Source organism: Carlito syrichta, unplaced genomic scaffold (genome assembly GCF_000164805.1).
Source record: "Carlito syrichta isolate Samal-C Ts95f unplaced genomic scaffold, Tarsius_syrichta-2.0.1 Scaffold315613, whole genome shotgun sequence".
NCBI classification, from domain to species: domain Eukaryota; kingdom Metazoa; phylum Chordata; class Mammalia; order Primates; family Tarsiidae; genus Carlito; species Carlito syrichta.
In genome coordinates, this window is record NW_007259709.1 from 48,609 (window position 1) to 60,653 (window position 12,045).

Sequence of the window (12,045 nt, forward strand, 5' to 3'; positions counted from 1 at the left end):
AGTTGCCCAGGCGGGTCTTGAACCCGCGGGCTCAGGCAGTCCACTCACCTCAGCCTCCCAGAGCGTGGGATTACAGGCTGAGCCACCAAGCCCGGCTGGGAGCACTGACTTTTAAGAGGGTTAGACAGAACAGCCCATTAGGAGACTGAGCATGAGATCCCAGAGAGGCAAAATAGTGGGAAAGGGGTGTCATGGAAGTCAAAGGCAGGGAATATTTAAGGAGTGGCCAGCTTTGTCAGGTTAGATAAGGACTGAAACATTCCCGTTAGAATGAGGGTTGCGTAGGCCATTGATGATCTTGGCCAGGGTCATTTCTCAGGAGTGGAAGGGTCATAAGACAGGAGGAAAGGAATATAGAAGGGTCATAAGACAGGAGGAAAGGAATATAGACAATTCTTTCTAGAAGTGTGCCTGTGGAGGGGAAGAGATAAGGAATCAAAGGATGTTTTGTGTTTAGTGTAGGAGAGAGTTTAGCATGTTTCAAATGCTGGAGAGGAAGAGCTAGTGGTGAGGGGAAGGTTGAGATACAGGAGAAATCAGACATAATTGATAGAGTGAATCTGCAGAGATGGGAAGCTTTTTAGCCTTGGTGGAGAGGAGGGATGCTCGGTCTCTTCTGTCAGAAGGAAAAGATGTCATGAATTGTCAGTAACTAAATGAACAAAGAATGAAAACATGCTTTCTCTCTCCTGCCTCTGTCAGAGTCTGGTGAGCATTACCAGACCAGATCCCTGGAGGTTGGCCATCCCAAATCTTACAGGCTGTGCCCTTGAATGTTTTCAGCTAAGGGTCTTTGCATTCTCCCTTTCCAGTTATGTAGCTCTCCCTGAAGAACCTGTGCCTCCTGGGTTCTATTGAAAGTCTTGCTATTTATTTGTTTGTTTATTTATTTATTTATTTATTGAGTTGGAGTTTCACTCGGTCGCCCAGACTGGAGTGCAGTGGCCGCTCCCGGCCACTGCAGCCTCAACCTGCTGGACTCCGGCGATCCTTCTGCCTCAGCCTTCCAAGTAGCCAGAATTACAGGCGCGCGCTACCACGCCCGACTGATTTTTTGATTTATCGTAGAGATGAGGTCTCGCCAAGTTGCCCAGGCAGGTCGCAAATCCGTGGGCTCAGGCAATCCACTCACCTTGGCCTCCCAAAGCGCTGGGATTACAGACTGAGCCACCGAGCCCGGCCTATTTATTTATTAATTTATTTTTTTGAGTTGGAGTCTCACTCTGTTGCCCAGGCTAGAGTGTAGTGGCACACAGCCACCGCAGCCTTTCCCTTCTGGGCTTAGGTGATCCTTCTGCCTCAGGCTTCCAAGTAGCTGGAATTACAGGCACACGCCACATGCCTGGTTAATTTTTTTGGTTTATTGTAGAGACAAGTTCTTTCCAAGTTTCCCAGGCTGGTCTTGAACCCATGGGCTCAGGCAGTCCTCTCACCTCGGCCTCCCAAAGTGCTGGGATTACAGGCGTGAGCCACCATGCCTGGCACTACCATTACTTTTTGATGAGCTGTTTAGTTCCCAAGGAGACTGATATGAGAATTAGATGTGTACAGAACTGATGTGGACAGGAAAAACCAAAAAGATTTGTAAAGTGTGCTTGGGAAGGTGTGGCCCTATACGACAGTGGTTAAACCAAGACATTGGAATTCACTGTTAGTCCTAGGGTTGGCTAAGTTTGTGGTGCTTACTTCCCAAGGTGTTGCACCCTAGGGAAAAACCAGGTATCCTCACTGGCATGGTCTTTTGTGAGTGAATGGTTACTGAGCCTCGTGGTTGACTAAGGCTGAGCACTTTTGTTCTCCCTGGGTATTTGTCGAACCTTACATAAAGGCTTGAATCAGATGGAAGCTGTTGTACAAAACCTAGTGTGGAGCCTATCATAACAATATTATCCCATAACATCTCTAATCAGACCTGAATCCTTCTTTCTTCTTTCTTCTTAGGAAGCTTTTATTCGAAGCATTTTGTCAAAGCCTTTTAAAATCCCCATTCCAAATTATCAAGGTAAAATGGAGACTTTTCTGTTTTTTGAATAAGTTACATGAGAGTGTGTCTGAATAAATTTAAAACCTGCTTTTGTAAATACGAGCTCAGCCGGGAATTGAAGATGTCAGTCCATTGGTGACTGTGTTTGGGGTGACCCTCCTAAGGCCCGCATGAAGGCTATATTAGCCTCAATAAGGGATGCCTAGACTGACTGCCCCTCATCTTCTTGATGCAGATGTGCCAGTGCTCAGGAAGCTCCTGTGGGCTAAGGTGACTGATGGACCTGGGCTTCATTCATCTAAGTTCACTCACTAGCATCTCCTTCAGAGGCTGACTGTGTGGGAGGCTTAAGAGTCTACATATTTTTCCCTGTCCTATGTAGGGCACAGTATTGTGTTAAAACTGGGGCTGGGGAGGGAGGATGCTGGCTCTCAAGCTCTCAGAGAGCTCCTTGAAAGCCCCGTTAGGGTTTCAGACCTTCCCAGGATTATCTTGGGTTGAGATGAACAGGACCCGGCCCTCCAGAACTTTGGGGTTGAATGGGAGAAATAAAATGAGAAAAGCTCTGATCTGAAGCAGAATGGGATAGTGTTCAGGTAAAGATGCCCAAACCAGGTTGGAGGAGTTTTGGGGAGAGAGGGTCATACAGGAGCTCAGGAAAGGTTATGTGAAGGACAGGCATTTGAGTTGGGCCTGCTAGAGCTCCTTAATATAAAGAGTTTCAGGTGACATAATGATTGCTGGTTTGTAGGTCCTCTGGGCTCTCGGGCATTGGGCCTGAAAAGGGCTGGGGTCCGTCGGGCCCTCCATGACCCCCTGGAAGAAGGTGCCTTGGTTCTGTATGAGCCTCCCCTGCTGAGTGTCCATGACCAGCTGAAGCTTGACAAGTATGTTCATTGATATTTCTTGAGCAGTTCTGCTCCTCTGTACATGCACATACCTGATAGCTGGGAGAGGGGAGTATATTTGGGTGTGATTTTCCTTAGGGATTGGCATGTGTTTGTTTTTTTTAGTCAGAGTCTCAGTCTGTCGCCCAGGCTGAAGTGCAGTGGCATGCTCACAGCCACTGCAGCCTCAACCTGCTTGGTTTAGACAATTCTTCTGTCTCAGCCTTCCATTTAACTGGAAATATAGGCGTGTGCCACCATGTCTGGCTAATTTTTCACTCAGTGTAGAGATGAAGTCTCTTCAAGTTGCCCAGACTGGTCTTGAACTCGTGGGCTCAGACAATCCTCTCGCCTCCGCCTCCCAAAGTGCTGGGATTATAGGCATGAGCCACTGTGCCCTACTTTTTTTTTTTTAGTCAGATCTGACTCTATCACGCAGGCTGGAGTGCAGTGGTACACTCATGGCCACTGCAGCTTTGACCTCCTGGGCTTGGGTGATCTTTTGGCTTCAGCCTCCCAATTACCTGGGACTATAGGTACGTGCCCACTGTGCCCAGCTAATTTTTTTGATTTATTGTAGAGACGAGCTATTGCCAAGTTGCCCAGGCTGGTCTCAAACCCCCAGACTCAGGCAGTCCTCTAGCCTATGCTTCCCAAAGTGCTGAGATTACAGGCGTGAGCCACCGTGCCTGGTAGACATGTGGTTTCAGAGAACTGTCAAGACTGCTGCCCCATCAGAGAGTAGGTAGATGGGAAAGGAGAGTGCCTGAGGAAGAGTATGTGGTTATGTTCAGTTAGTGGGGGTTCTCATCCCCTCCTGCCATGCTTGCTTGGGAGGAGCTGTGATTGAGGTGATGGCATAGGGAATCCATCCCTCTCTTCTAACTTGCTAACTCCTGGTGCAGAAACTTGCTATGGTTTTATGGTTTGGTTACCAGCCAAGAACGTCCTCTTCTTGGGCAGCTGCCTCTGGATCCGCATGATGCAACTTCCTGAGGGCTTGCCTTGCCTAGGTCTGAGCACATGTTTTCTTTGCTGTGTTTTCTCAGAGAAAAACTCCCTGTCCATGTGGTTGTTGATCCTATTCTCAGTAAAGTTTTGCGTCCTCATCAGAGAGAGGTAAGTGACGGTGAGGGGAATGAGGTGTGGGCTAGGGGCTGAACCTGGGAGACTGCCATCCCTGGGGCAGCAGCACTGTGGGTGTCAGTGAACTGAATGCTGTTGTTCCCCAGGGAGTGAAGTTCCTGTGGGAGTGTGTCACCAGTCGGCGCATCCCTGGCAGCCATGGCTGCATCATGGCTGATGAGATGGGCCTGGGAAAGACACTGCAGTGCATTACATTGATGTGGACACTTTTGCGCCAGAGTCCAGAGTGCAAGCCAGAAATTGACAAGGCATTGGTGGTGTCACCCTCCAGTCTGGTGAAGAACTGGTACAATGAGGTTGGGAAATGGCTTGGAGGGAGGATCCAACCTCTGGCCATTGATGGAGGATCAAAGGATGAGATAGACCGAAAGCTAGGTAGGAGTCTTAACAAAGATGGCTGCACTCTTCTGTCCACCCTGCGGCTTGTTTTCTTATGGATATTCTCACTTGTGGCCAGGGTGGAGGGCAATGCAAGAAGATAAGAGAATTCCCATGGAAAATAGTTGAAGTAATTGGTTATTTTCAGGCTAAACTAAAGAACTGCCTTCTTTTTTTTTTAAAGATAACTCTGATTTGTTCCCTTGACACCTTTTGTGTTGTAGAAGGATTCATGAGCCAGCGGGGAGCTAGAGTGTCTTCTCCCATCCTCATCATTTCCTATGAGACCTTCCGTCTTCATGTTGGAGCCCTCACGAAAGGAAGTGTTGGTCTGATCATATGTGACGAGGTACTTGACTCTCAGCAGTCTGGGTGGTAGGAGAAAATCTGTCACAGTTTTCTCACTAAGCACTGCAATCCGAGGGCTATACCAGTCACTGGAGGATGCTGAGGACGGAGAATGATGCCTTGGAGACAATGAGAAGGGGAGCCTATGATACCAGTCTGCCAAAAGAGGGAGTAAACAGTGCTTGGGCCAGGCGCGGTGGCTCACACCTGTAATCCCAGCACTTTGGGAGGTTGAGACGAGAGGATTGCCTGAACCCAGGGGTTTGAGACCAGCCTGGGCAGCTTGGCGAGACATCATCTCTACAAATAAACCAAAATATTAGCTGGGCATGGTGGTACACGCCTGTGGTTCCAACTACGTGGAGGGCCGAGGCAGAAGGATCTCCTGAGCCCTGCAGGTCAAGGCTGTAGTGGCCATGGGTGTGCCATTGCACTCCCTCATGGGGAACAGAGTGAGACTCTGATTCAACCAAAACAAAACAAAACAAAACAGTGTTTGGGACTGCAAGGACAGTGAGGTGCTGTGGGCTGATTGTTTTTGTTACCTCCCGATAGTATTCCTAGACCAAAGAAGGACCTTGAACGGCAGGAGGGATTTGGATGGATGGAGAGGCATTGCACAATTTAGGGGGGCAGGTTCTAGAGTCACCAAGATCTTTATTCATATTCTATGTCACTTACACACAAGTAGTGAGGCCTTGGACAAGTTATTTTACCACCTGAGCCTGTGGTTCTGCATCAGTAAAATGGGGTGATAATATCTGCCTTATTTTGAGGATTAAATGAAAAGATTGAGGAAAATCTATCACAGTGTTTGGCATATCATAAGGTCTTGGTAAATGTCAGCTCTGGTTGTTATCCTAGGCTAGGGGTACTTGGGTGAACAAAAGCAGAGATAAGAAGGAACAGTTGGACAGTCTATGCACCTTGTACTAGTTAGTGTTGACTCCCTGTTCCTTCTCTTTGGGACTAAGGGAGATATGGAGATAGTTACCCTCTGGCCATTTCTATTATGTGTGAATGGTGTTAGAGATACTAGACTAGTACTTAGAAAGTAGTGGGGTGGCTGGGAGCTTTCTATAATTTTCCAGGACTTCTGAGTAAGCAGACTTGGCTGCTCTGAGGTTGCAGCTATTGTTTGCACCACTTGGGGAGAGTTAGGTCCTTTATACACCTCTGAGGCTTTAGTGGAGAGGTGGTTGACACTTGTCCCTATCTGTCAACCAACTGGCAGGCTTGACTGTGGTCTTGGGACTTTACATTGGCCCAGTGTCTGAGGGGTTTTAAGTAGTGGAGAGAGGAGAAAAACTTACTTTTGGGTACCATGCTTGCTAGTTGTGGAGCTATCTCCCAACTGGGCTTTTGTCCTAGTAAAAGTCATTGTTTGGCATATTTTCAAACTCCTGATAGTCTGGTGGGCAGTTCTTCCTGGTAGGAGTAAGGGATTTAGCAGGTTGAGGTGAGTATGTGTGTGACTTGCTATTTGCTTTGTCACCATGGAGAGGGACTGCTGGGAGCCTGATCTAGAGGCCAGAGCACTGTGAGAGAGGGCAGGCTGCAGCTGTTGAGCCCTTAAGGACTGGGAGCATCTAGATGTTTTCCTACTTTTTAGTGTTCTTCCTTGCACGATTTTTTTGTTTTGTTATTTTTTTTGTTTTCGAGTTAGAGCCACACTCTGTCACTCAGGATGGAGGGCAGTGGCACGCTCATGGCCACCATAGCCTCGACCTGCTGGGCTCAGGCGATCCTTCTACCTCAGTCTTCCAAGTAGTTGGAACTACAGGCATGCACCACCATACCCAGCTAATTTTTTGGTTTATTGTAGAGACGAGGTCTCACCATGTTGCCCAGGCTGGTCTTGAACCCGTGGGCTCAGCAATCCTTTCACCTCCACCTTCCAAAGTGCTGGGATTACAGGCATGAGCCACCGCACCCGGCCTGTTTTTTTTTTGAGTTGGAATCTCACTCCATTGCCCAGACTGGAGTGCAGTGGCCGCTCCCGGCCACCACAGCCTCGACCTGCTGGGTCCAGTGATCCTTCCGCCTCAGCCTTCCAAGTAGCTGGAACTACAGGCGCACGCTACCACGCCCAGCTGATTTTTTGATTTATTGTAGAGATGAGGTCTTGCCAAGTTGCCCAGGCGGATCTCGAACCCACGGGCTCAGGCAATTCACTCACCTCAGCCTCCCAAAGCACTGGGATTACAGGCTGAGCCACCGAGCCCGGCTGGGCTGTTTTGTTTTATGAGCTGACTCTGCAGGGCACAGAGTTATGTGTCCCACTGCAGACTCATGGCCCTCCTTTCTAGTCATTTACCTTTTATTTTTCAACTTTGTCAATTGTCAGACCTGAGGGACCCCAAATTCTGAAAGCTAATCCTTCTGTTCCATGAGGGGTGGTTGTTCTGTTGAGACCCTAGAAGGGGAAAGTGTTGTCCTAGGCTCTCATGTTCCCAGCACCCACAGTGGCTTCTTCCCAGATAACACTTTTCTCTGGAACACAATTTTTTGTTTTTTATTTTTCTGAAACAGGGTCTCATTCTGTCACCTGGACTGGAGTGCAGTGGTGCAATCATAGCTCACTACTGCTTCTAATTCTTGGTCTCAAACGATCAGCCTCCACAGTAGCTAGGACTCATAGGTTGTGTTTTTGTTTTTGTGTAGAGACAAGGACCTTTGATGTTGTCCAGGCTATCCTCCTGTCTTGGTCTCCCAAAGTGCTGGGATTATAGGTGAGAGCCACCAGGCCTGGCCTCCAGTTTTTCATAATCACTTTTATGTACAAAATTTTTGATCCTCAACAAAAATACATGGGATCAGATCAGCCTTTGCTTTGTCACTTATGAGCGTGACTTTCTGTGATGAGACTGCTTTGAGATTCAATTTCTTTGTAGAGTGGGTGGCACAGGGTCTACTTGAAAGGGACATGATGTGGATCAAGAACGAGGATATATGAAAGCACATTATTTTTGAAAAGTTTATGAATAGAGGAAGGATTGACATTATTTCTCAGTTTTAGTGATTAGGAGACTGAAACTCAGAGAAGTACAGTGACTTACCCAGGTTCACCCAGCGAGTACTTAGTGAACTGGAGCGATAGGGCTGTTCCTGTGCTTCTCATTCAGACACATGTGGAGACTTAGTGACGGGTTCAATAGGGAGCTGGGGTTGACTTTCCCTTTGCAGAGTCCCAGGGAATAGTGTGGCAGCTCATTTCATTTGCTGGGCTATTTATTTATTTATTTATTTTTGAGTTGGAGTCTCACTCTCGCCCAGACTGGAGTGCAGTGGCCACTCCCGGCCACCGCAGCCTCGACCTGCTGGGCTCCGGCGATCCTTCCGCCTCAGCCTTCTGAGTAGCCGGAATTAGAGGCGCGCACTACCACACCCAGCTCATTTTGATTTATTGTAGAGATGAGATCTCGCCAAGTTGCCCCGGCGGGTCTCTAGCCCGCAGACTCAGGCAGTCCACTCACCTCAGCCTCCCAAAGGTGTGGGATTACAGGCTGAGCCACCGAGCCCAGCTTGCTGGGTTATTTATTTATTTTCTTTTTTTGAGTTGGAGTCTCACTTAGTCGCCTAGGCTGGGTGCAGTGGCATACTCATGGCAACTTAGCTTCGACCTGCTGGGCTCAGGCAATCCTTCTGCCTCAGCCTCCCAAGTAGCTGGAACTACAGACGCATGCTACCAGGCCTGGCTAATTTTTTGATTTATTGTAGAGATGAAGTCTCGCCAAGTTGCCCAGGCTGTTCTCAAACCCATGGGCTCATGCAATTCCCTCACTTCGCTCTCCCAAAGTGTTGGGATTACAGGCTTGAGCCACCATGTCTGGCCTGCCAGGTTATTTATTATGTGCCTGTTATGCGTCACATCCCAAGATGCCCTCCTGGAACTTCAGTTTAGAGGCACCTAATTTTTTTTTTTTTGAGTTGGACTCTCACTCTGTTGCTCAGACTGGAGTGCAGTGGCTGCTCCTGGCCACCGCAGCCTCGACCTGCTGGACTCTGGCGATCCTTCTGCCTCAGCCTTCCGAGTAGCTGGAACTATAGGCGTGCGCTACCACACCCGGCTGATTTTTGATTTATTGTAGAGATGAGGTTTCACCAAGTTGCCCAGGCGGGTCTCGAACCCGTGGGCTCAGGCAATCCACTCACCTCAGGCTCCCAAAGCGCGGGATTACAGACTGAGCCACTGAGCCCGGCTAGAGGGACCTAACTGTTGATGCCCATTTCCCCTGGACCTGTTAGGCAATTTTTCTGAAGTCTCATTTCTTTCTTTAGCTCAAAAGTCTAAGCCTTCTTTTCTAGGGCTAGTCCTTAAAGCCTCCAGTAGTTTCTTTTTTTTTAAGTTGGAGTCTTACTCTGTCTCCCAGGATGGAGTGCAGTGGCACAATCATGCCTCACTGAAGCCTAAACCTTCTGGGTTCAGGTGATCCTTCTGGCTCAGCCTGTTTTGTTGAGATGAGTTCTCACTATGTTGCCTAAGCTGGTCTCAAACTTCTGGACTTAAGTGATCCCCCCACCTCAGCTTCCCAAAATATTGGGATTACAGGCATAAGGCACTGTGCCCAACTGTCAATTTTTTTTTTTTTTTTTTTGTGTTGGAGTCTCACTCTGTCGCCCAGACTGGAGTGCAGTGGCTGTTCCCGGCCACCGCAGCCTCGGCCTGCTGGGCTCCGGCAATCCTTCCGCCTCAGCCTGCTGGGCTCTGGCGATCCTTCCGCCTCAGCCTTCCAAGTAGCTGGAATTACAGGCATGTGCTACCACGCCCGACTGATTTTTTGAGTTATTGTAGAGATGAGGTTTCTCTGCCCAGGTGGGTCTCGAACCCGCAGACTCAGGCAATCCACTCACCTCGGCCTCCCAAAGGCACGGGATTACAGTCTGAGCCACCGAGCCTGGCTAATTTTTTTTTTTTTTGAGTTGAAGTCTGACTGTCACCCAGGCTGGAGTGCAGAGGCACACTCATGGCCACCGTAACCTCTACCTGCTGAACTCAGGTGATCCTTGTGACTCAGCCTTCCAAGTAGCTGGAGCTACAGGCTCACGCCACCATACCCAGCTAAGTTTTTGATTTATTGTAGAGACGAGGTCTCATCTCACCAAGTTATCTAGCCTGGTCTTGAACCCTCTCACCTCTACCTTCCAGTGTTCTAGGCTTATAGACGTAAGCCACCATACCTGACTTTTCTTTTCTTTTTTTTTGAGTTGGAGTCTCACTCTGTAGCCCAGACTGGAGTGCAGTGGCCGCTTCCGGCCACCGCAGCCTCGACCTGCTGGGCTCCAGCAATCCTTCCGCCTCAGCCTTCCGAGTAGCCAGAATTACAGGCGTGCGCTACCACACCCGGCTAATTTTTGATTTTATTGTAGAGATGAGGTCTTGCTGCCCAGGCAGGCTCGAACCCGCGGGCTCAGGCAATCCACTCACCTCAGCCTCCCAAAGGCACAGGATTACAGGCTGAGCCACCGAGCCCGGCTGACTTTGCTTTTCTTTTTCTTTCATTCTGTCTGTCTATTTATTTATTTTTTGGAGTAGACATCTCAGTCTGTTGCCTAGGCTGGAGTCACTCATGGCCATCCCAGCATTGACCTGCTGGGCTCAGGTGATCCTTCCGCCTCAGACTTCCAAGTAGCTGGAACCACAGGTACACACTATAATGCCTGGCTAATTTTTTTTTTTTGAGTTGGAGTCTCACTCTGTCGCCCAGACTGGAGTGCAGTGGCACGCTTCTGGCCACCACAGCCTCTACCTGCTGGGCTCCGGCGATCCTTCTGCCTCAGCCTTCCAAGTAGCCGGAACTACAGGCTAGCTTTTTAATTTATTGTAGAGATGAAGTCTCACCAAGTTGCCCAGGCTCCTCTTGAATCCCTGGACTCAGGCAATCCTCTTTCCTCCACTTCCCAAAGTGCTGGGATTACAAGTATGAGCCACCACCCATGGCCCATTAATGCATTATTTCATTCAACTAACATTCACTAGGCAGTACTCTGCACAACTTTGTTCTATGCACTGAATTATAAAGGTGATTCTGACATAGTCTGTGCTTTAGGAAGTTGAAAAGTCTCTGCCTAGTTGAGAAGATAAGGTACAGTAGAATATAATTAGTACTTTAGTGTGAATATATAGCTGTGGATGAGAGGCAGAGTAGTACAGCACCCAGCTTCAGCGTCGTACAAACCTGAGTTCAAATCCCAGCTATGCTACCTTTTTTTTTTGTTTTGAGTCAGAGTCTCATTCTGTCGCCCTGGCTTGGGTGCAATGGCATGCTCTCAGTCACCACAGCCTCGATGTGCTGGACCCAGATGCTCCTTCCGCCTCACCCTTCCAAGTAGCTGGAACCACAGGCATGTGCCACCACACCTGCCTCTTTTTTTGTAGAGATAAGGTCTTGCCAAATTGCCCAGGCTGCTCTCGAACTCCTGGGCTCTGACGATCCTCTCACCTCCACCCCGCTAAGTGCTGGAATTACAGGTGTGAGCCACCGCGCCTGGCCCAGTGCTGCTACTTTCTACCAGCATGATTTGGGATAATGTTTTACCTCTCTGAATCTTAATTTCTTCATCTCTAAAATGTATCATAATTTCTGTGCATTTGGATTATAGAAGAGAATTTAGGTAAAGTGCTTAGTACTGTGCCTAGCACACGAAAAGGGTTCACTAAATAGTAGCAACCATTATATACTTAGTGCCACAGGAGCACAGAGATGAGAGAGACCAACAGCCTGGGGTCGTCGAGGAAAGCCTTGCATAGGAGGTGACATTTAAGGAATTGACCTGTGGAATAGAGCATGGGTAAAGAAACAATCTAGGCTGGGTGCCATGGCTCACGCCTATAATCCCAGGACTTTGGGAGACCAAGGTGAGAGGAGTGCCTGAGCCCACGGATTCAAGACCTGCCTGGGCAATTTGGTAAGACCTCATCTCTACAATAAATCAAAAAAATAGCTGGGCGTGGTGGCGCATGCCTGTAATTCCAGCTACTTGGAAGGCTGAGGTGGAAGGATCGCTGGAGCCCAGCAGGTTGAGGCTATCGTGGCCATGAGCGTGCCACTGCACTCTAGCCTAGGTGACAGAGTTAGTCTTCAACCCAACAAAGAAAAAAGGAAACATACTAGCATTAGGAGTGGTAAGGAAGTAAGACTTTTGGGACTGTGACAAGCTGTGGTGAGTGTTAGAGAAGTTCAGTGGAGTTTCATTGAAAAGGACTTTCAAGCTGGGCTCAGCGGCTCAGCCTGTAATCCTGCGCCTTTGGGAAGCTGAGGTGAGTGGATTGCCCGAGCCTGCGGGTTCGAGACCCGCCTG

At 48.8% G+C, this 12,045-nt stretch overlaps 1 protein-coding gene across 1 annotated transcript in view; it reads left to right on the forward strand.

Moving 5' to 3' along the window:
- RAD54L (RAD54 like (S. cerevisiae)) overlaps positions 1-12,045 on the forward strand; it is a 35,074-nt gene that overhangs the window by 10,565 nt on the left and 12,464 nt on the right. The window contains exons 4-8 of the mRNA XM_008073038.1: positions 1,942-2,002; positions 2,736-2,871; positions 3,921-3,990; positions 4,104-4,392; positions 4,620-4,744. Coding sequence (XP_008071229.1) covers positions 1,942-2,002; positions 2,736-2,871; positions 3,921-3,990; positions 4,104-4,392; positions 4,620-4,744 — 681 coding nt within the window. The remainder of the gene's footprint in view (positions 1-1,941; positions 2,003-2,735; positions 2,872-3,920; positions 3,991-4,103; positions 4,393-4,619; positions 4,745-12,045) is intronic.